Source organism: Humulus lupulus, chromosome 2, assembly GCF_963169125.1.
Source record: "Humulus lupulus chromosome 2, drHumLupu1.1, whole genome shotgun sequence".
NCBI classification, from domain to species: Eukaryota; Viridiplantae; Streptophyta; class Magnoliopsida; order Rosales; family Cannabaceae; genus Humulus; species Humulus lupulus.
Window position 1 is genome coordinate 2,464,911 of NC_084794.1, and position 20,570 is coordinate 2,485,480.

The 20,570-nt window shown below is 34.1% G+C and overlaps 3 protein-coding genes across 4 annotated transcripts; 1 reads left to right on the forward strand and 2 right to left on the reverse strand.

Annotated features, from left to right (window-relative positions):
• Positions 1-331: 331 nt before the first annotated feature.
• LOC133816873 (uncharacterized) lies at positions 332-8,019 on the reverse strand. Of its 2 annotated transcripts, none has more exons than XM_062249188.1 (19): positions 7,676-8,019; positions 4,925-6,740; positions 4,739-4,825; positions 4,446-4,650; positions 4,250-4,358; positions 3,902-4,006; positions 3,696-3,777; positions 3,552-3,611; positions 3,419-3,471; positions 3,058-3,224; positions 2,584-2,794; positions 2,299-2,356; positions 2,167-2,223; positions 1,818-2,069; positions 1,617-1,681; positions 1,457-1,513; positions 1,277-1,370; positions 1,035-1,175; positions 332-928 (listed from the first exon to the last, which is right to left on the reverse strand). In XM_062249188.1, exons 2-19 carry the CDS (start codon positions 6,722-6,724, stop codon positions 833-835), a joined length of 3,699 nt encoding a protein of 1,232 aa, XP_062105172.1. In that variant the 5' UTR covers positions 6,725-6,740; positions 7,676-8,019; the 3' UTR covers positions 332-832. The 2 variants fall into 2 exon arrangements, with proteins under 2 accessions (XP_062105172.1, XP_062105173.1); XM_062249189.1 differs by having other exon boundaries at positions 3,902-3,997; positions 7,676-8,017.
• Positions 8,020-9,113: 1,094 nt separating this feature from the next.
• Positions 9,114-9,755, forward strand: LOC133818906 (uncharacterized). Its single transcript, XM_062252019.1, has one exon. The coding sequence runs from the start codon at positions 9,114-9,116 to the stop codon at positions 9,753-9,755; it is 642 nt and encodes a 213-aa protein (XP_062108003.1).
• Positions 9,756-11,124: 1,369 nt separating this feature from the next.
• LOC133816874 (cyclin-dependent kinases regulatory subunit 1) lies at positions 11,125-12,649 on the reverse strand. Its single transcript, XM_062249190.1, has 4 exons — positions 12,520-12,649; positions 12,338-12,416; positions 12,182-12,242; positions 11,125-11,600 (listed from the first exon to the last, which is right to left on the reverse strand). The coding sequence occupies exons 2-4, from the start codon at positions 12,388-12,390 to the stop codon at positions 11,466-11,468; spliced, it is 249 nt and encodes an 82-aa protein (XP_062105174.1). The 5' UTR covers positions 12,391-12,416; positions 12,520-12,649; the 3' UTR covers positions 11,125-11,465.
• Between the last annotated feature and the right edge of the window lie 7,921 nt (positions 12,650-20,570).

Consider the following 20,570-nt stretch of genomic DNA (forward strand, 5'->3'; position numbering starts at 1 on the left):
TTTTAATTAAATTTGTCCATACAAACCAAAAGAAATTAATTACCATATTTTTACATATTAATGGCTAAAAAACCATATTTATGAAAAAATCCCTATAAATATTTATACGTGACTAATTTTTTTATAAGTGTGGAAAAAACATGTTTGAACTTAATTTTCAGTGTCATAAAAACAAATTACACTAAACACTATTCACGAATCGAGAATGTAAGAATTGTCCAATATTTATATATATATTTGAATGAGATGATTTTATTGCTAAGCAAAACTTTCATCTAAAAAGGAAAAACTACAGATCAAAATGAAGAAAATCAAAGCATTGACTCTAACATTTGAGTACAGCAAAAGAAATCCTCCAAGCCTCGTTCCATTAATCAAAATTTGAGCTTTCTCCTCAAAAGATCCAAGAACAAAGGAACAAACAAATACAATCAAAATTGGGAGGCCTTCCAAAAGATATTAAATTTTGACAGAGTCATAAAATGGAAGAAATAAACAAGAATGAATTTCCCATTTTAGGTTTGGATCAAACTATAATACAAAAAGAACAAAAATTAAAGGTCATCATTCCCATTCCCTCCATCCCACCCATCCGTATTCCTTTTCCTAGTTCTATCATATTCATAATTGGATCATATGTTTTTTTTTTTATAAACCCTAAAAAGGAACCACCCACCATATCTTGAAGAATTTCTAGTATACTGTTTGCTCTCATGTACACCAAAATAACTAGAAAAACGACCCTGTACATCTGAAGGAAAAGGCTCGGCAAAATGCCCGCTTTTCCGTCCCAAAATTTCGCTGAAAAAATACATCCAGCTACCTACCAATCTTATCTCCCAACGATTCTGCACTTGGGAACCACCTTCCTAAGCACCGGTGTCCCTTGAAAGATCATCATCTGGTATTGTCTCTTGAACTTGTTTAGCTGCAATACAAAATCAAATAGATACACCGAGTAATGATCATTCACGGTGATAAAACTCAAAACAAGAAGAAGAAGAAGAAGAAGAAAGACTCTTGGATTCACGCACCTCGTCTTGTGGTAACTTGCTGAAACCAAACTTTTTGGTCCAAATCGATACTGCCTCGTCAGCAGCTGGTAGCACAAGATTCTTCACGTTCAAGAAAGCGAGAAATCTCTCGAAACATGAAAACAAGGTTTGGAAGTAACCCTGAACAGAACTTAAAGTTAGAACAACTTCTAATCGAGTATATTTTATCGAAGACGATGATAAGAAAGTATTGAACATCATAAATAGCAGCTTGAACAAACCTGTCCTTGGCATTCAGCTCTCGTAGCCACCAAAGGAAGCTCCGCCACATCTGATCCATAGATGCGGAATATTCCAGCCGAGACAACGCATTGGCTGCATTACAAGAAGTGTTTTCAAGTTACCATATTGGAAAAAACTTTGACCATAATAACTAAATTACATTTTTGCAAGATTCTTACTTGACTGTCAAAATTGCACAGTACATGCGACTAAAATCTTGGCCCATGCTGGTTTTTCTGTGAAATCAAGATAATCAATGAATAAGCATTAAGCAAAAAAAAAAACTCTTTCCCCAACAAATAAATATCATATCCTCTGTTAATAAAAGTTATTGCTCACCCATAGAGCATTGCTGGGATTAGATCATGATTTGTAGAAGAATAAGTTATTGGAGCAAAAGAATCCTGAAGCAGAAATGAAAAACAAAACAAATGAGTACGTTATACATGGAAGATAAAACTTTGAGCATCTGTAATACTAAAATGCTTGGTTGGAGCTGTAAAAAGTGTTAAAGTTAGACAGCAACCAATAAACACTCACATGGAAAATGGCAACGGCCTTGGAAAGCAATAAGACAGCTTCATCATTAGAAGCCATTTTTTTCCCATTAAGTATCCTCCATTTAATATCAAGTTCGGTCCGACTCTCTGAGCCTTCCTTGTTCTGCTTCTTGTTAATAACATTGATAAGAGACTCCGGGAGCTTCTCTTCTCCACTAGCTAGCAATTTTTGCAAAGCCGAATGAATCCTCTGACAATCTCTGCAACAGAACCATGCCCCGATCGGCAATTCCTGGTTGACAATCATTTTTTAACTTTGAGTAAATAAAAAATTTAACAAAAATAATGATGATGAAAAATAAGAACAGAAATAATGAGGGTCAGGTCACCTTAAGATCTTGCATTCCATGCTCTTTCAAACAGCCAACATGAAATTCTCTTTCGCACTGAGAAAAAAACAAAGCACCTAAGTCAAAACTGGAAAATTACAAAATCTTTTTTTTTTAATGAGAGAAATATACCTGGTCACAAAATAGTACAGTGCGCGGACCAAAATCTGATTTACTAAAATCGTGATCTCTGCAGAAGCAAAAATTAATTATATATATTAAAAAGAAGAGGAAATGACATGTTTTGCAAACACCAGGAGCAGACAAATACGCACAAAATGTCGGTGATGTCACTGTTAAGAGAAAAGAAAACAAATAGTATGCAATGTAACCACTAAAAAAAGTCAAGTGCCATGGTGTTGCATCAAAACCGAACACTACGATACTATTCCACTACAATAGAAGATATAAAGACACCTGCATAGTGCACATCCACCAAAATCAATTTCTTCAGTATTGATTATGCGGATGCAGCGGTTGGCAATTTGCTGTATAGGATCAACACCTGGGACCCTTCCAGCTGCAAGGGCATTGACATTACGCTCCACAGACTTGTCATTTACTTGTTGATTTTGGCATATTTTGCAATACCAAGTGCCACTAGGAACTATAGGTTGATTAATACATTCTGCAATGGCCCCCAAAAAATAAAAATAAATCAAACCTACAATCCATGCAGGTGACAAAAAGTTGAAACTTCTAAACAATAGACATGGATCTATCAAAGAGATAAACAGATGACTTCTCACACCTTTAGAATTGCACAACATAAAAGATAAAAATGTAGACATACCATAAAACTAAAAATTTATCCAGCATGCACACAAGATCACATGCCAAATGAGAAGGAAAAAACTAGCACAAAAAAAAACTCAAAGAGAAGTAACCTACGTCCATGAAAAGCCCTTGGACATCCATCACAGCACAAAAGATTTCCTCCATCATGACAGACATAGCAGAGATCATCATTATCATAGGTAGAGAATTTCCGATTCTTTGATATTGACAATGACAATTCGTGGAGAGACACTCCATTAGATGTGTATATGTGCAAGTAGCTGCCAAAAGAAAAGGTAAATGGCAAGGTTATTACCGATTATATAGAATCTTTGCTGCCAAAAAGTAAATGAGACATGTTATGATCGTCAACATGACACCAGCAACAAGAGGCATTGCCAAATTTTAGAATCATTTGACATTATAGACCAGAAATTTAGACCTAACTACCGAAAAGAATTGAAGAAACACTCACGGCTTTCGGCGTGATGCCCAACCAGCATGAGCTTCAAACTGGGAGGCACTGACCTGCACATCAAGTGTAAGAAAATAAAATTACAAGATGTGGTATAATTAGGAGTATTGAATACTAGAGGAAGATAAAGTACCTCAGAATTGCAACAACTGCATATGATTCCATAGCCCTTTTTATAACCCACCAATAATTTCTGCAAACATCAAACAAACACTAATTAATTCACTTGTACACAAAATGTCTTAAACAAGTGAAACTCACTATACTTTATTGAAACCTGTCCACGAGCATAATATGCTACTTCAGTTCCATCTGGCAAAATATCTTCCTCGAATACCAATTTATGCAGCCGAAGATCCCTTTATGTCAAAAAGAGAACTATAAATTTAGAAGGTACCTCAATTATGCAGATTGTCAAAACACAAAAATAAATATATTACAAAACCTGGGAACAAGTAAGAGAGAGAGAGAGAGAGAAAGTACTTTCGTGTTATTCTTCCTCGACTCTTACTTTGTGATGAGTTATTGTTCTTAGACAAACTACTAGTACTCTTCGGAGAAAAGACTGGTTTTGGTGACCTGAAATATCTTAAACATAAGCTTGTCTTAAAAACTGTGGTTGTAAAATCAAAAAAATTATTGAAAGAAAAAATAAATAGTAATATGAATGAAAGAATTAATGCATCCTGCCAGATCAACCCCTCTTTACAAACAATATTGTAGTAAAAATTCATAGCTATGAGTTCCTGTACACATATGCATAATAAGAACATAAAGTCTGTTCCATAAAGATAACCTGCCTTTACAAAGTAACAATAGAAAAAGGCTTACTCTTCATTGTTGTCAGCACTTTCAACCCTGTTAGATTGAGATTCTTTCAATGTGATACATGAATTACAAAGTAGCGATGTTTTTCGATTGGTGTCTTTGGGAATAGATCCTGTAAATATGAATAATCAAAGAAGTTACAATCCGTGCAGATACTCGTGATGGAGAAAATAAAAAAAAAAGTAGAGATAAAAGCAACCTTTGCAATTCATACAGATGTTACACTTAACAATAGAAGAACAACCAATGGCCATTTTGACTGCTTCTTCCAAACTGACCAGCGAAGAATTTTGGCATGCTTTCATGACATCACGAAGGGTGTTCCCATTGTCCAAGTATATATACTCTGGTGGACGTTTATTTAAGCTAGCAGCATGCAGCTCAAAAACAGTAGGAGTAACAACCTACAAAACACAGAAGTTCAGTAGAAATAAAGCAAAATAATACACACATGGACTTGTACAAACCAAAACAAATGACGTGTGTTCTTACTTCCTTTCCTTTGCAAATATCACAATGACATGCTATTCCAGACCCTTTGATCACTCCTCGAAGTCCAGAATCTTGAGGTCCTTTTACCTAGGTACGAAGGAGTAAATGAATAAATTTTAAACCAGCAATCACAAGCACACAGAAATTGAAGAACGGCATAATGAATGAAATTGGAGAATATAGTACCTTTTGGCCTCTCATGTACCTAACCGACTGTCCCTCGAGAATTCCTGTATCAAGAAGGTCTTTTAATTTGGCAGGAAACTTCTTCACTGTATTGTATGTATCCAGCTTTGTTGTGGATGTCACAATTAAGCTACTCATGTTAACATCTTTCTCACTTGCATCTTCTTTTGCTGCTGCTTCCTTCACCACACCTGGCATCTCTGACTTTGGCTTCAAGGCTGACCGAGTAAACCGCCTTGGTGGTGTCTCAAGCACAACGTTGCTTGCCTTGTGTTCGCATTTAATCAAAACTGACGCTTGATCATCAACCAAATGCTTTGTGGTATCAATTTGCTTTGCTTGTTCTTCCAAGGAATTATCTTCATATAAGGTTCGATCCAATGAAAGCAATGGAAAATCAATTTTCTCCCCATGCTCCTCAATGGATTTATCTCCTAAAGGCTTTGGGAGATCAATATTCTCTGCTTGTTCCTCCAAGGGCATATCTTCATGTAAGATTCCATCCACTAACAGCTTCTGGTGATCAATTTGCTCCTGTGTATACTTATCATTAGACATGGGTTCATCTACTAAAGGCTTTGGTGCGTCAATTTTCTCTGTTTGCTCTTCTAAAGACTTATCTCCATGCATGGTTTCATCTACTAAAGGCTTTTGAGGATCAACGTTCTCTCCTTGCTCATTTGTGGAAATGTCTTCACACATAGGTTCATCTCCTAAAGACTTTTGAGGATCAAATTTCTCTCCTTGATCATTTGTGGACTCATCCACGCACATAGGTTCATCACCTAAAGCCTTTGGGGAATCAATTTTCTTTGTTTGCTCCACCACAAGCTTATTTTCACATATTGAATTGTCTAGTGATGACTTTTTGGGCTTGCATTTTTCCATTTGACCCTCTATGGAATTATCATTGTGCAATGATTCCACTTCAGGTACTACTTCCTGAACAATTTCCTGCTTTAACTTTAAAGCAGATCGAGTAAACCGCCTTAGTGGCTTTGGCTTTGACTTCTCAACCACCACTTCCTTCGCTGCTTCATGCAATAATGATTTTGGGAGATCAAATCCTCCTGTTTGATCCTCCAATGGCTTGACTTCAACGGACAATGATTTATCTTTGAAACTACACTCGTCATCGGAAAACATTTTCGGTTCCATTCCCTCCACTTGCTCCTTCACATGCTTATCTTCACATATTACTTCTTCTAAAGGCTTTTTGGAAGTGATTTTCTCTGTATCCTCCTCCATGGGCTTCCCCTCCATAACTAAAACCATTTTATCTTCTATTTCATCACCCGCCTTTGTTTCAACCAAACGACAACGTTTGGCCTTGTGCACCCCTGCCACCAACTCAGAAGCATCGATCTTAAGCTCCTCATCGCCCACATTATCAACCACATCGCTCTTAGCCTCCTCCTCACTTAAAGGATCTGCAATCCTCATTTTAACTCCTTTATTGCTTGTTTTTGAAACTTTCTCCATTTCTAAGGAAGTAGAGGCCTTCAAACTCTTCCCACTCTCAATATCCAAACCCACACTGTGAGGTTTCGTCGACCGAGTTCGACCCAAAAACCCACTTGCATTACCTACACCCTCATTGCAAGCTTTCCTCGACCGAGTTCGACCCAAAGACCCACTCGCATTATATAAACCCTCATTGTCAGCTTTCTTCGATCGGGTTCGACCCAAAGACCCACAAAGCTCTGCCTGAACCTTCAAAGCAAAGGCAAACTCTCGCTTCAAACCCGTCCGAACTTGAGATAAAACCATGAACTCCTCTGAATCTGTACCTTTCGCCATGGAAACCTAACAATGTCTACCCAAAAAAATACCATTACGCAAAAATATACATGTAAGCTTTGTATTCAAATTCAAACATATACAATCACTAAATACAGAAAACCAGTGTGTTGAATATTGAGACATGATTTTTTTGAATGAAACAAAAAATTATAGGGGTTATGACTTGTGATGAAGATTTAAATATTAAAAAGTTTCGGTTAATGAGATAGAAGGAGAGATAGGCCATGTGTAGGTCAGTTTCTATGAACAGCACTTTGACAAGAGGTACAGAGAAAATAAGCCCACTCAATGGTTTCTTTTCATTTCCTAAAATACATTATAGATACCATGATAGATATTTTCATAATAAATTTGCTATAGCTATTAGAACTTAGAAGTCCCTCTTTCAAGTTTCTTTTTTCTTTTTTCAAATTTGCTATGCTTAGGTTTCATTTATTTACTTGAGGACTATACTTAAATCATTTCCTGAGACTAAAATGTAAATTACTAATTTTGTGTGTCTCAATATTTTATTAAGAACTTAATTTAAATTACAACACAACACTAGCACAAGTTTATCAATAATGAGTAAAAAACTTGAAACTATTTCATGAACAATAAAACTAAGAACACAATTTAAATAGGACAGATGAGATACATGCATAATTTTCTGGATATAAAAATTTACCATTTTGACTTTTGTGTAATTCCTATAGTATCTAGCTTCTCATTTTCATGCAATAATGAGTGAATGTGTGATTTTTTTTTTAATATCTACACAAAAATGGGTCTTTTATTCTTCTCCTTCTACGCTCTAAAATCAGTTACAATTTTTTTTAATTATTATTATTATTTTCTTCTTTTGGCAAAGGTTTCGTCAAATCAAAACAGCTCAGATTGAAATAGCAATGGAATAGAAAACAACAAAGGCATCAAATTTTAAAGAAAAAAGAAAGAAATTGGCAATACCTTACGGAGAAATTGGATAATGGAATCCCTAGCTGATGACGAGGCTTACATACCCAGGCCTGGTTGTGCTGTGTAAAGAAAAAAGATCCCCTTTATCAGTCGAGAAAACGTGTTGACAATCAACAATGGTGGGTTAGGGCATAAAAGGCGCAGAGATTAGAGAGAGAGAAAAAAGGAAAGGGGTTGAGAGAAGACGAAAGGGTTTGGTTTGGTTTGGTTTTCTTTATTCATTGGAGAGATATTGGGAATGAAATTCACATTTTTTAGGGTTTGGTTGGATTTGATTTAATTTTGATACTGAAATTATATTTATTCTATATTGAAATTAGGAAAGAAAAGTTTGCGAAAATTAGGAATTTCTTAATTTGTGAAATTTTCATGAAAATTTTCTCATAACAAATTTAAGTTACATTTTATATATATATATATTGAACAAAATGTTTGTTATACATACAAAGCTTGTTCTTTTTTTTTATTGTTGAAATTTTATTTTTCTTACCAAACATATGTGGGAAAATAATAAAATATTTATCAAAATTATTGGCGCCAAAAATAATTAAATATATTATTTCATTAATTTATTCTTATTATTGGCATCTCTTGTTAATTTGGATGGAGGACTTACTTGACAATCTATAATTAGCTTATATCTAAAAAAAATTAATTTAAAAACAATAATTCGTTACTAACTACAATGCCAACAACACTCTAAATTTATCAAATTTTAATAAAAAAATATAATAATTAAAATTTAAAAATACTAAAAAGTTTTGTGTTATTAATCTTACTAAAGATCATGACTTTATATTTATTGACATGAATATTTTGTCATTAATTGGTGATTTTATATTTATTACTATCCCTATTAGATATAATGGTTGAACATATCATAGATTGATCATATCACTTTATTATAAGAATTTCATGGCTTAATTTGATTGAACGATTAATTAGATAATATTTTCTACTAACAAAATCCTTTAAGAAAGAAGGTTTATGTAAGTAAAATTTAAATCATTTGAAAATTTTCTAACAAAATTCCCACAAAGTCTATTTCAAAAGTTTTTGTTTGGACACAATTTGTGAGTTTCATTATTCACTTTTTTTTTAAATTAATTTTTAATTGTAAGTGAAAATTATTTACTATTTTTGTTTAAAATTTTTATTTTTTTCACGAATTTACATACATATAATTTTTTTACAAATTTATAAATGTTTTGAATGAGATTTAAACATCATATTTTTGTAATAAAAAACATAAAAACAGTGTATTTTCTCATTTGATTGTCTTAAGCCTTTTAGTTGGAGTGGGCCTGGGCCAGTGAATTGGGCTTGGGCCAATAAAATATTAAAATAATAATAAACTAATACGACCATTTAAATCCAAATCCGGTTCCAAAAATCCAAATCCATTTTTCCGTTTTCAAAAAATCCAACCATGTCAACGCCAAAGCGCACCACCACCACCACCACCAAGCTCCCGTCTCCGACGGAGTCACCGTCGAAACCGTCGACCAGCGGAAAATTCCGGCGACTGTTCACCGAATCCGACGAGACGCGGCTCCTGAAATCGTTCCTAAAGCTGTCGAAACACTCGTCTCCTTCTTCGGCCATCACATCCCCAAACCTGGAACGAATCCGAACCCGTCTGGGTCACAAATTCAGCCACAGCCAGATCATCGACAAGCTCCGCCGTCTGCGCATAAAGTACCACCGCGAAGCAAGGACCAAGTCCCTCATCAAGACCCCTCACGATAAGAAACTCCACAAGATCGCTCGCAAGATCTGGGGCAAGAAACCCCAGTCTCCCAAAAGAGAAGACCATGCAGAGGAAGAGAAAATTGAAATGGAAATGGGTTGTGGAGGTTTGTTGGAGAACGAAGAATTGTCAAAGGGAAAATGGTGGGAGTGTTTGGATGAAGAGAAAGTGAGGGAGTTGCAGAAGAGGTGGGTGAGGCTGAGAATGGAAGAAGCAGAGGTAATGATTGAGAAAGCTGAGTTGATTAAGGAGCACATGAAGTTGATAAGTCAAGCTTTAGGATTTTCTTCTTCTTCTTCTTCTCCAACTTCTACTCCATGATATGTAACTGTCTAGTCTCTGTTATTTTTTTTTATTTTCATGATTAATTTTCATGTTTGAAAAAAAAAAAAAGTGTAGGGTGCAATTTATTGACAACAAATTTGAGACATGAGAAAGAATTTGCTGCAATTTAAATTTAATCTAATTTGTTGTATCTAAAGTGCTATTTTTTTGGTTTTAGGAGGGAAAAAAATACCAATCAATTCCATATTCATTAAATTATGCAAAATTTTGTAAGTAAATTCTATATTTGCATAATGTTTTTTTATATATATATAAGGTCAATTTCACAAAAACTAATATGTTGAATCATTTAAAAAGAAAATTTAGATAACTATTGTGCTTAGCAAGTGGTTTATGATATATAAATTTCCCCACTGTTTTTGTGGAGTGATTATCTTTTATAAAGAAAAAAATGAGGAAATTTTCTCACTATTGTTGTAATGAAAAAAATAATAATCATTTTTTTAAATAAATCTTATTACATTTCAATTCTAAGAGCACGCTCAATGACTATTCCATCTTTAAAATACATATTCAAAACATATTATTTTATTTTAGGTCTAACTTTTATATTACAATATACATTAGTTTCTCTATTTTTTTTATATATATCATTTTAATACTATATTTTTAAATATTTTCTTTAACTCTTAATAGTATCATAATATCTTTTAATGTTTATAAAATCTACTCATATATTATATCACATAATTATATTATAATACTACCAAAAAAAAATAACAATAAAAATTTATTAAAAAATGAAATATAATAATATTATAAAATCAACATATATTTATTTGTGTGTGATTTTATATATTTGTAAATAATGTAAGAAATAATATAAAAAAATTAATATTATATATTTACATAGATAAATAGTGTATTTGAAGAATAAAGCATACATTATAGACTCATTTTAATATATTTTAGTATAATTTTACCTATTTAGTTATTTTAAATCACCTATTGAGAGTACTGTAAGGGTGTTTATTGTGTTCAAAATGTCTCTAAAGAAATTGGACCTTAGTAGAAATTTTACTCCCCTTTACACGTGTTCAAAAAAAACCACCAAGATAATTTTCATGAAATATTTTCATATAGTTTTTATACATATCCAAATTGGGACAAAAATACAAAACCAACTTTGTGTATTGAGAATGTTATTGTTATGTCAATGTGACCAAATTAAGTGCTACCAAGAAAAGAATTTTGACCACATTTTTCTTTTCTTGAAAAGGTTAGAAAAGACCAAATGACCAAAATACATGCATAGAGATATTCATTCAACCTTGCTATGAAATCAAAACAATTTTAGCGCAATGAACTTTCATTCAAAGCTAATATATATGTGAAACCCACCAAATCAAAACGAAACACACAAATGGCAGACACTTCCATCAACCTCCCATAAATAGTACATAACTGGATTTTAAATCCACAAAATCATAGTACACCAGAGGTAAACACAAGTTTTTTCATCCGATGGAAGAGACTTGATGGAGTCATCCTCCTCCTAATATAGCCCAGATTAACTAAGTAAAAAGCTTGTCATTAAATTCTCCAAATGGGAGAACTAAGTAGCATAGACAGTGCAAAATATAATAACATCCAAACTACTCATAACAAACCATAAAGTTCAAGTATCAAGTATTTAATTTCAGTTCCAGATACTCAAATGTTGATTGATATCTGATTACTTGGGCCTTATGCTTGGTTCTCCTGCTGCTGCTGTTGATAGTTCAGAGTCCTCCTAAAGAGCATGATGTGTGGCTCGGGGCGATGAATGGCATAGTGAACCCAGCCACGACTCTGCTGCACTCCAATAGCACGCCATTCATTCTGAAAACCAAACAATTAGGAACAATAACATTCATAACAATGTCGCCACCTCAGGTCCTTTAGAGAGTTTAATACAAAGAAATTACCAATACAAGGCATTACATTCAAGTTAAACCCAAACCCATATCTTAAAATTTCAAAATCACAAACAAAAAGTACAATAGGGATTCAATCATTCAATCAATGAAATAATGCTTAACACACAAAGATTCAAATGATAATTGAAAGAACATGAAACCTAAGCAAAATCCCATTTCTCATAAGACAGCTTAAGAGACAATGCATAATCAAAGGTGGATTATATTGTTCGATCCCATTTCTTCTTAAATATATACAACTCTATGATCAAACAATGATTTTGAATCAAAATCCATACACAAAAACCACAAATCAGACTCAAAATAAACACAACACGGAACACGCCAAGCCCAGACCAAAATCAGACACATAAAAATCACACCCAATATTCACTTTTTTTATTAAAAATAAAAATTCAAACCTTTCATTCAAATCAACCAATCAAAAGGGTACAAAAAAGTAAAACAGAAAATTAGGTTTCTTAGAAAAAAGGCAGAAAATACCTCAGAGAGAAGGCGATTCTTGGGGAGCAGTTTGGCCACTTCCGGAGGAAGAACGACGTGCCTGAAAATATATATATATATATATATATTCCGATTAAAAGAGATGAAATGAAATTGAAATATGAAAGAGAAAGAGAAAGAGAGAAAGAAAAGTACCTGTACTCATAGGTGTCGTCGAAGTATTTCTCGGAGTACTGGATCTGACCCATTTGAAAATTAGGGTTTCTGCTCAAATCTGAAAAAGGGGAAGATCGATTGAAGAAGAAGAAGAAGAAGAAGAAGAAGAAGAAGATAAGGAATCGAAAGAAACTGAAAGAGAGTTGATGAACAGTACGTACCTTCACTGCGGTTCTGCTCTAGAGAGAAAATGAGATGCGAATGAAAACGAAATGCAAATGAAAATGAAAATGAAAATGGATTTGAAAAAAAGTAGCTATAAAGGCATATTTTTTTTAATTAAAAATTTTATAATATTAAAAAATAAATTCAGGCATAACGATCATATTTTTTTTTAATTTCTGTTTATTTTGAATTTCAAATTTTGAAAATCTTCCCGCTTTTTACAACCCACCGAGGTGAGAAAGGTCCTTAATTATTATTATTCTTTTCTTAAAAAAAAATTAATCTTTTAATCATATTTTAGATTTTACAAACAGTTATTGGTTTCGTTGTCGTTTTTTCGATTTTCTTTTGATGAAACTGTCGTTTTTTACTTTGTTGTAGTCTTTCTATTGTACACCTCCATTGTCGTTTTTAATTTTTCCGTGCTTGCTATTTGATGTCGTTTTCTGTTTATATCATTTTCTAATGTTGACAAAAATCATTGTACGAATTAATCATGTCTTGTAGTGGTGTTGTCTATTCGGTTTGGATTACCATTATCACTATTAGTCAAGTTAAAAATGGATGAACCTAATATTAATTTTGAAAGAATCTCATAATATAACTAAAAATAGATCCTACATAATTAGGTTGGTGATGACTTAAACCAATCTAATTACCTTGAACAATTCAAAACTAATCCAATTACAAAATATTAGATTTTCAATTATAATTGGATTTAAAAAGCTGGATATTAATTGGATTTGATTGGTTGGCGAAAGATATTCTGAAAATTCAATTAGTAACCGATCAAATCCAATATTTATTAAAAAACTAGAAAATATAACCGCTCTCCGCGCAATCTTTTGTAATTATTAAAACATATATGTTTTAAAATATTTTTTGGGAGATTATGGGGTGGTGATTCATTTTCACCATACTCGTACAACATGTTCTTTATATGGACACGTGAAGACATATTGACTATAATTTTCACCTTGTATTTTAGTTGTTTACCTATTTTGACTATTAATTTTTTAAAAAATTAATTTGTGGACCTTGTGTTTTGTCAAAAATTCAAAAATATGAATGTAAAGATAGATTATTTGAACCATGTATAATTTGGTTGATTACCCGTTTGAATATTTTATTGTTAAAAGTTAACATTTGGATCTTGTATTTTGTCAAAAAGTTAAAATATAAATAGATAGATTTTATTATTATTATTATATGTAGATATTTTTATCTAGTATAATTTTTATTCAAATAAAAATGAGAAAAATAGATATATAGAGAACCGAAAACTATTATGTAATTTTTAATTAAATTTTTTTAGTATTTTTCAATGATAAAGTAGTTAATATATTTAAGCAAATTAAATTTTTAATTAAATTAATATGTATATATATATTGATATTTTCAATTGTTAAGATATTTTAGAAAATAGAAAATGAATAAAAAAATTAGATTAAATGAGAAAATAGAAAGAGTGATTTGAAGAGATTTTAGAGTGTCACATAATCTTCTTGAAGCTCTCCTTTATATATATAGATATATATTATTAAATATATATAATTAGAGTAATGATAAGGACACACTTATTTTGCACATTCTAAATATACTCAATGATGAGACATGCATCTTAAACCACACAATTAGATTTTCAGAGTGTCATTCGTCAACCGATCCAATCCAATTAACATCCAGATTTTCAAATCCAACATTTATTAAAATATATATATTTTATTTATATTACTAAATAGGGTTGTGCAAAAATTTCTGCAACACGCCTAACATGAATAACTCATCCAAACCAATCCAAAAAAATCGACAAAAAATGCAACCCGAACAGCCCGACCTTCATTTCAAACTTCCTGGTATATTTCTTAATTATTAATTATACATATATAAAACTAAATTCAAATTAACTTTTTTTTATAAAAAAAACCCCTATATTTTAAAGTAATAATTATTTAGTTACAAATACAAACTAAAAATAGAGAAAATAATAAAAAAATTAGTGAAAATTTATTTTGTTTTAGAAAAAAGCTTTAAAAAAAAGTTTCAGCTGTTTGGACGGGTTAACTGCCCAAATCGATGGTCGGGTTGAACTTTATTTTTTTTTAATTGGGTGGGTTACGAGTTGAAAAGTACCAACCCGATTATAAGTTTGGATTTGTAAAAAATCCACCAAACCCGCCCAAACTGACCAATGAACACTCCTATTATTAAATATATATAATTAAAGTAATGGTAGGGCACACTCATTTTGCACACTCTAAATACACACAATGATGTGACATGCATCTTAAATCACACATACAAATAGTGGGTCTCATCCTGAAAAAATTGAATGGTTTAAGATGCATGTCACATCATTGTGTGCATTTTAAGTGTGCAAAATGAGTGTGTATTTATCATTATTAATATAATTATGTTAGTTTTTATTAGTTGTCATTTAATCTTATTGTTTTTTTTTTGTGAATTAAAAAAGTAGGGGAACTAGATGACCATTTAAAGCCCATAAATGGAAAAACTGAAGATCCTAGAAACACTATGAGAGCTTAGTTGACTAGGCTTTGGCTTTGGGGTTCTAAAAAAACATTTTTTTTAAGAAGTTACAAAGATTAACTTTTCCTCAAAGCTTTTTTTTATTTAGTGTAAAAAGCTAGAGCGCATGGACATCCCAATCAAATCTTAAAATGACTTTTAAGCTTTAAAAGTCTAAAATTAGCTTTCAAAAGAAATGCATTAAAGCGCACGATATTTAAGTGGTTCAGGTTATAAAACAACCTCAATCCATTGAAGCTTGAGGTGGCAAGCTTCAATGAAAGTTTCTCACGCAGCGTATATATTACTGAATACCAAAAAGAGGGATTAGAAATCCAAAAGCCAAAAAGTCGTTTATGATGGAAGCCTCAGCCCTATTTATAGGGGCTGAAGACAATTAATTCTCTTAATGGAGATTTATTACAAATATTCTCAACCATGGGAGTTTAATGCTAATTAACACATCTGGGAGCACTAATTAAGGTGGTGGGCCCTGCGTATCGCACGGGCCCAATTTGTAGGTTGCATCCCACAATTTTACATGCCCACTGACACTGTCAGAACGCAGCTACATGTTTCTGTAATGCCTCAAATTTCCTAATAAGGTTTAAGACCTTGATTAGGAGGCCGGGATGGTCATAATTGATTTATTATAGTATTTAATGATTATATGCATGTTTATGTGAATTATATTATTATATAATGGTGAATGCATGCATATGTGAGTATTTATTATTATAATGGTATTTTGGTAATTTGGCCACTGTGGGCGTAAATGTATATTTTGGGTGCATGGTTGTGATTAATTAATATAGCCACATTATAAGGTGGATTGGTTCGAGCTATTCGACATGAGACGATCATGAGATGTAAGTGTTCGGTCTAGTCATAACGAGTTTAAGTTCGGGGCTCGGGGTGAGTCTCGGGGTGATATTAATGGTTATAGCGTTACCGGGGATTTTAGGGTAACGGGATATAAATTATTGGAATTTGAGGATATTGAGATTAGCGGGAATTGGGAAGCGTTAATTATGATTAACGGGATAAGCAGAAAGTACCAATTCTACCCTTGAATTGGTTTTAGAGGCTTTAGATGACACAAGGGTAATTTGGTCATTTAGGGGTGGATATATATGACCTTAGTGGCTGTTGGCTGTAGAAAGTGGTAGATTAAAACAGAACAAAACAGAGTTCTCCTCTTCTTCCCTTCCCGTACACTTTCCTCCCTTCTCTCTCCTTTGGTGTTCTTGAGTTCTAGGAGAGTTTTCAAGCTAGGAAATCAAAGGTGGCAGCTAGGGGACTTGTTTCATCCATTAAAGGGGATTCAAAACTGTGTTTGAGGTAAGTTTTATCCTTTGGTTTCAGGTGTTACTCTGTTTTCCCTTTTAGTTTTCAGTTCATGGTTTTGATGTGGGAAGTGGGAATCAAAGGGAGTTTTTGTGTTGGTTTGATTGGGATTTGATGAGGGTGAGCTATGGGTGTTATTTGGGGGTTTAATTGTGTGTTTGAAGGAGGATTAGAGATGGTTTGAAGGACTGGTTTGAGAGGAAAGAACACAGGGGAAAACTGGGTTCGTGCGTGGGCGTTTTGGCTGTTCTGGGCTGGGCGCCGCGCAGCTGTGGTGCGCCGCGACCCTTGGCATCTGGTAGGGGGGAGCCTTTCTGTTTGAAGGCGCGCCGCGGCGCAGCAGGGGAGGGCCGCGGCCCTTAAGGCCATTTTGACCAAAAACAAGTTTTTAGCTTGGGGATTCAAGCCATAAGCCTCGGGGTTGAACCTAGTACCCGGTTAAGTGGGGATCGATGTCCCGGAGGCTAGATATTGATTTGGGAACTTATGTTGATCATTTTTATTGATGATACCTTATATTTGGTTATGGCTAGGTGACCGCTAAAGGACTAAAAGTTGATCGTTCTCAAGGGTCGTTCTTTTAATCGTTCTAGCTCGACTATGAGGTAAGAAAACTGCACCCTGCGTATATGTATGACATGCGTGGCTATTATAATGCATGTTGGTTGATTACTGAGTATGACATGCGTGGTTATTATTAATGCATGTCGGTTGATTGTTATGTATGACATGCATGACAATTCTTGATGCATGGTGGTTGACTATTAAACGTGACATGCATGGCTGTTATTGGTGCATGTTGGAGTGCTGGATATATTGCATATGATGCATGAGAAACATGTGATTATGACATGCTTTGTATACTTGGTGTGATATCGTTCAGAGCTTGAGCATCTGTGTTAATGCATAGTCCTAATTGTACTAATATCTGTTAAGTAAGCATGCTGAATACCTTGTTTATGGATATTGGACATGTGGTATATGTTTGGTGGCATAGCTTACCTGTGTATGGCGCTGACTTATTAGTCAGAATCGACAATGGTGTCAGATCCGTCTGTGAAGCTGTGACTTATTAGTTAAGTTCACCACGGGCTGAGCACTGGTCGTGTTTTACCGACCCAAGGGTCAGAGGTGGCAGTGCGTTGTAAACGCCGGGCCAAATAAAGGTTGGATCCAATCGAGGTCGGCATTGAATGACTCATATGGGGTATTAGTGCTGGACCAACCGGAAGGTCAATGAGAATTATAAGCGCTTGCCTAGTCTAAGACCAGATGATTTCAGCCAAGGTATATGACCCCGATGACTGGTTGTCACACGGCTGGGGGACGCTGTCCTTAGTCACGACTCTAGAGTCGAGAGGATGGTTATGTTGGTGATTAATCACCATGCACCTATCCTAACCAAGCTTATGAAAGAAACACTTATCGGTTAAGCCCTGGTGACCCTATCGTCACATGGCTAGAGGGAGCGATGCTCATTAGTGTGACTTTTGGCTATTGTCACCTATCTGTATGGACCGTTGGTTCCGAATGGTTACTATGATTATTGTTGATATTATATCATGTTATATATTGTGTTTTCTTGCTGGGCTTCGACTCATGGGTGCTACGTGGTGCAGGTAAAGGCAAGAGGAAGCTGGACCATCCTTGAGTTGGAGAGCTTAGGTGATGACGTGTACATATGCAGCTGCTCGTCCGCCACGGCCGAGGTTTAAAGTGGAACTAGGGTTGAACCCTGTTATGCCGCTTAGAACGGCCTGTTGTATATATTTTCTGTAATAAACTCTGAAACTTTATTTTCGGGATCCCAATGTATATATTAAACGTTCTAGTGAAACGTTACATCTTATCCAAAATGTTTAACCCCTAAACCGCTAATCATACTTAGTTCACGATTTTGGCCAAATGACTCGATTAGCGAGTTTAGCACTGTTTACAAGGCACACCGTAACGGTCCCTGGAGTTGGGGCGTTACAGTTTCTCATGTTAGGCGATGCATTGGAACATGTCAATTGTCGAGTGTACGGGCTTGACACCACTACTCGAGACACAAAAAACTGTTAAGTGGTCGCTTGCGGTACAAAGCTATTGTGATTGACATCTGGCGTTCCCTCCAGGTTTCGTGGACAAACTCCTAGACCTAGAGGACCAACTGACCAAAAAGACAGGAAAGACATAATGGATGTTTTTGGGATGTGGCCTAACTTGAAGACATTCATGCTTGAAAACGGATCATAATGCTGAGAGGAGTTTACGCTTCGAGGAGCTTTGGGCGAGCTCCACAAGACTTCATTAGCTCCCTATGGGCCTAATTACTTCTCTAATGACTACCATGTGTCCTTCGATGAAATCACATACAACTTTAGTTATATGTATATATATATTTATATCGGTGGGATAAACACCTATATGTATTAAATGGAATTACCCCAAAGATGGAGGAAACTAGTGTACCACTCGTTTTGGAATATATAAAAGAGAACTATAATTATATATTACCTCATCGATATCCCCTCTTTTTCATCTATATAAATATAAATATAATTCTCCTCTACCGTAACTATTGTAAAACCTTTTTCTTTATGAACTTTTGAATGTGCCGATTTTTATATTGAAGAAAAGAAAATATTGTTACTAGTTAGTTCGGAATGCAAATCACGGGATTCTGACTGTTATTGTCATAGTTACTTTCATAGTTACTTTCTGTAATTAATATTCTTTCCATTATATATATATATCTTCAGCAATCTCATGATTGTTCTCAAGGCTACTCAACTAAACTCAAATCACAACCCTAACCCTAGAGTCCGGTATGATGACTCTCTTGAGCTCGGTCTCGAGCAACTTGATCAAGCTAGAGAAATCTGGTGAGATTGAGTTCAAATTTTTGTCCAACACCACATGAGGTGGTACTATATAGTTGGTTATACCAATACTTCAAAATATTTATCAAATTCAAATATGTGGGACTATTTGATGCATCTCAACATTGACTATTTGATTGTATTGCATGCATTACAAAGGAAAATACTTGTACGTAGTACTACTACTACTTAAAACCCTAAAATACTATATAATATAATCAAATCAAATACCCAGCCTGGGGTGAAAACACATTGCCAAAGGATTGAAAAATTGCCCTGGTGATGAAGGAGAGGAGGAGAAAATAATATATAATAAGCTTGAAAATCCCTCTCCTACATTGAACCAAAAACTATGTCAAGCAGCCATTAACGCCGAGCGCGGCCGGAGGATTAGGGCACAGCGAGAGGTGGCTCCTCCATCAAGAACAACCGGTCCAAAGTAATAGAGAAGAGATTTCCATGGTGGCTGGCATGGTCGATGAGTATATAAGTCGAACATGGATATATATATATAAATTATAAGAGATGAAGAGAAAAAGACGTGTGTGAATTAGGAGAAGGTTTTGATGGTGTTTATATAGAGAAGAGTGGTGGCGAACCATGGGTTCCTTCTCCAATGGAACAGCATCTTCCATGGCATATGCGGCGACCAACTCCATTCACTCCATTAAGAAATATATTTATAGCTTTTCTATTTTAAAAAATAAATAATTAAATGGAAAAAGTTCCCTTATATATTAATACCTTCTTTGTATGTTGTCATCTTTGCCTTATTATAATATAGGGCTTATTAATTAATTCTTATCTATTAAATGATATATGATGTGTCGATTGACACTATTAGTTTGTATTGATATTATTTTGGTGGATGTTGTGTGTGTTTAAGTTTGGAGTCACTCTCTTTTTTCTACTTACATAACCTGCCATTGTTGCTTTTGTTTTGTTTTATTATGTCACCATTTAAAGATTTTGTATTAGTAGGGTTGGGTCATGGGGTGTGTGGTTGACAAAAGTGTTGAAAATAATGAAGGAAAAGGGAAGTTTTGAGGTGAACTTTCAAGTATATACATAGAATATACTTGATTATTAATGTGTGTCATGTGTGAGTGAGTGTGACTATATATATATATATATATCAAGGCTGACATTCCCTGATATTATTTAGTGGTGGATGTTTAGGTCATATTAGGCCATCTTAAAAGATACAATTAGTATATTCTATTTTTACTTTAGTTAATGTCCTTTGTTGACCATTACCTAAATTCTAATGCAATTATATATTTTTAAAGAAAATGGAGACTTTTATA

Coding starts and splice junctions, on each gene's coding strand:
- LOC133816873 (XM_062249188.1), bottom strand. CDS start 6,724: ATGGCGAAAGGTACAGATTCAGAGGAGTTCATGGTTTTATCTCAAGTT. Junction 2,070..2,166: donor ATGGAATGCAAGATCTTAAG/GTGACCTGACCC, acceptor ATTGTCAACCAG/GAATTGCCGATCGGGGCATG. Junction 1,371..1,456: donor TGTGCAATTTTGACAGTCAA/GTAAGAATCTTG, acceptor CTTGTAATGCAG/CCAATGCGTTGTCTCGGCTG.
- LOC133818906 (XM_062252019.1), top strand. CDS start 9,114: ATGTCAACGCCAAAGCGCACCACCACCACCACCACCAAGCTCCCGTCT.
- LOC133816874 (XM_062249190.1), bottom strand. CDS start 12,390: ATGGGTCAGATCCAGTACTCCGAGAAATACTTCGACGACACCTATGAG. Junction 12,243..12,337: donor GACGACACCTATGAGTACAG/GTACTTTTCTTT, acceptor ATATATTTTCAG/GCACGTCGTTCTTCCTCCGG. Junction 11,601..12,181: donor AGAATCGCCTTCTCTCTGAG/GTATTTTCTGCC, acceptor TTTGGTTTTCAG/AATGAATGGCGTGCTATTGG.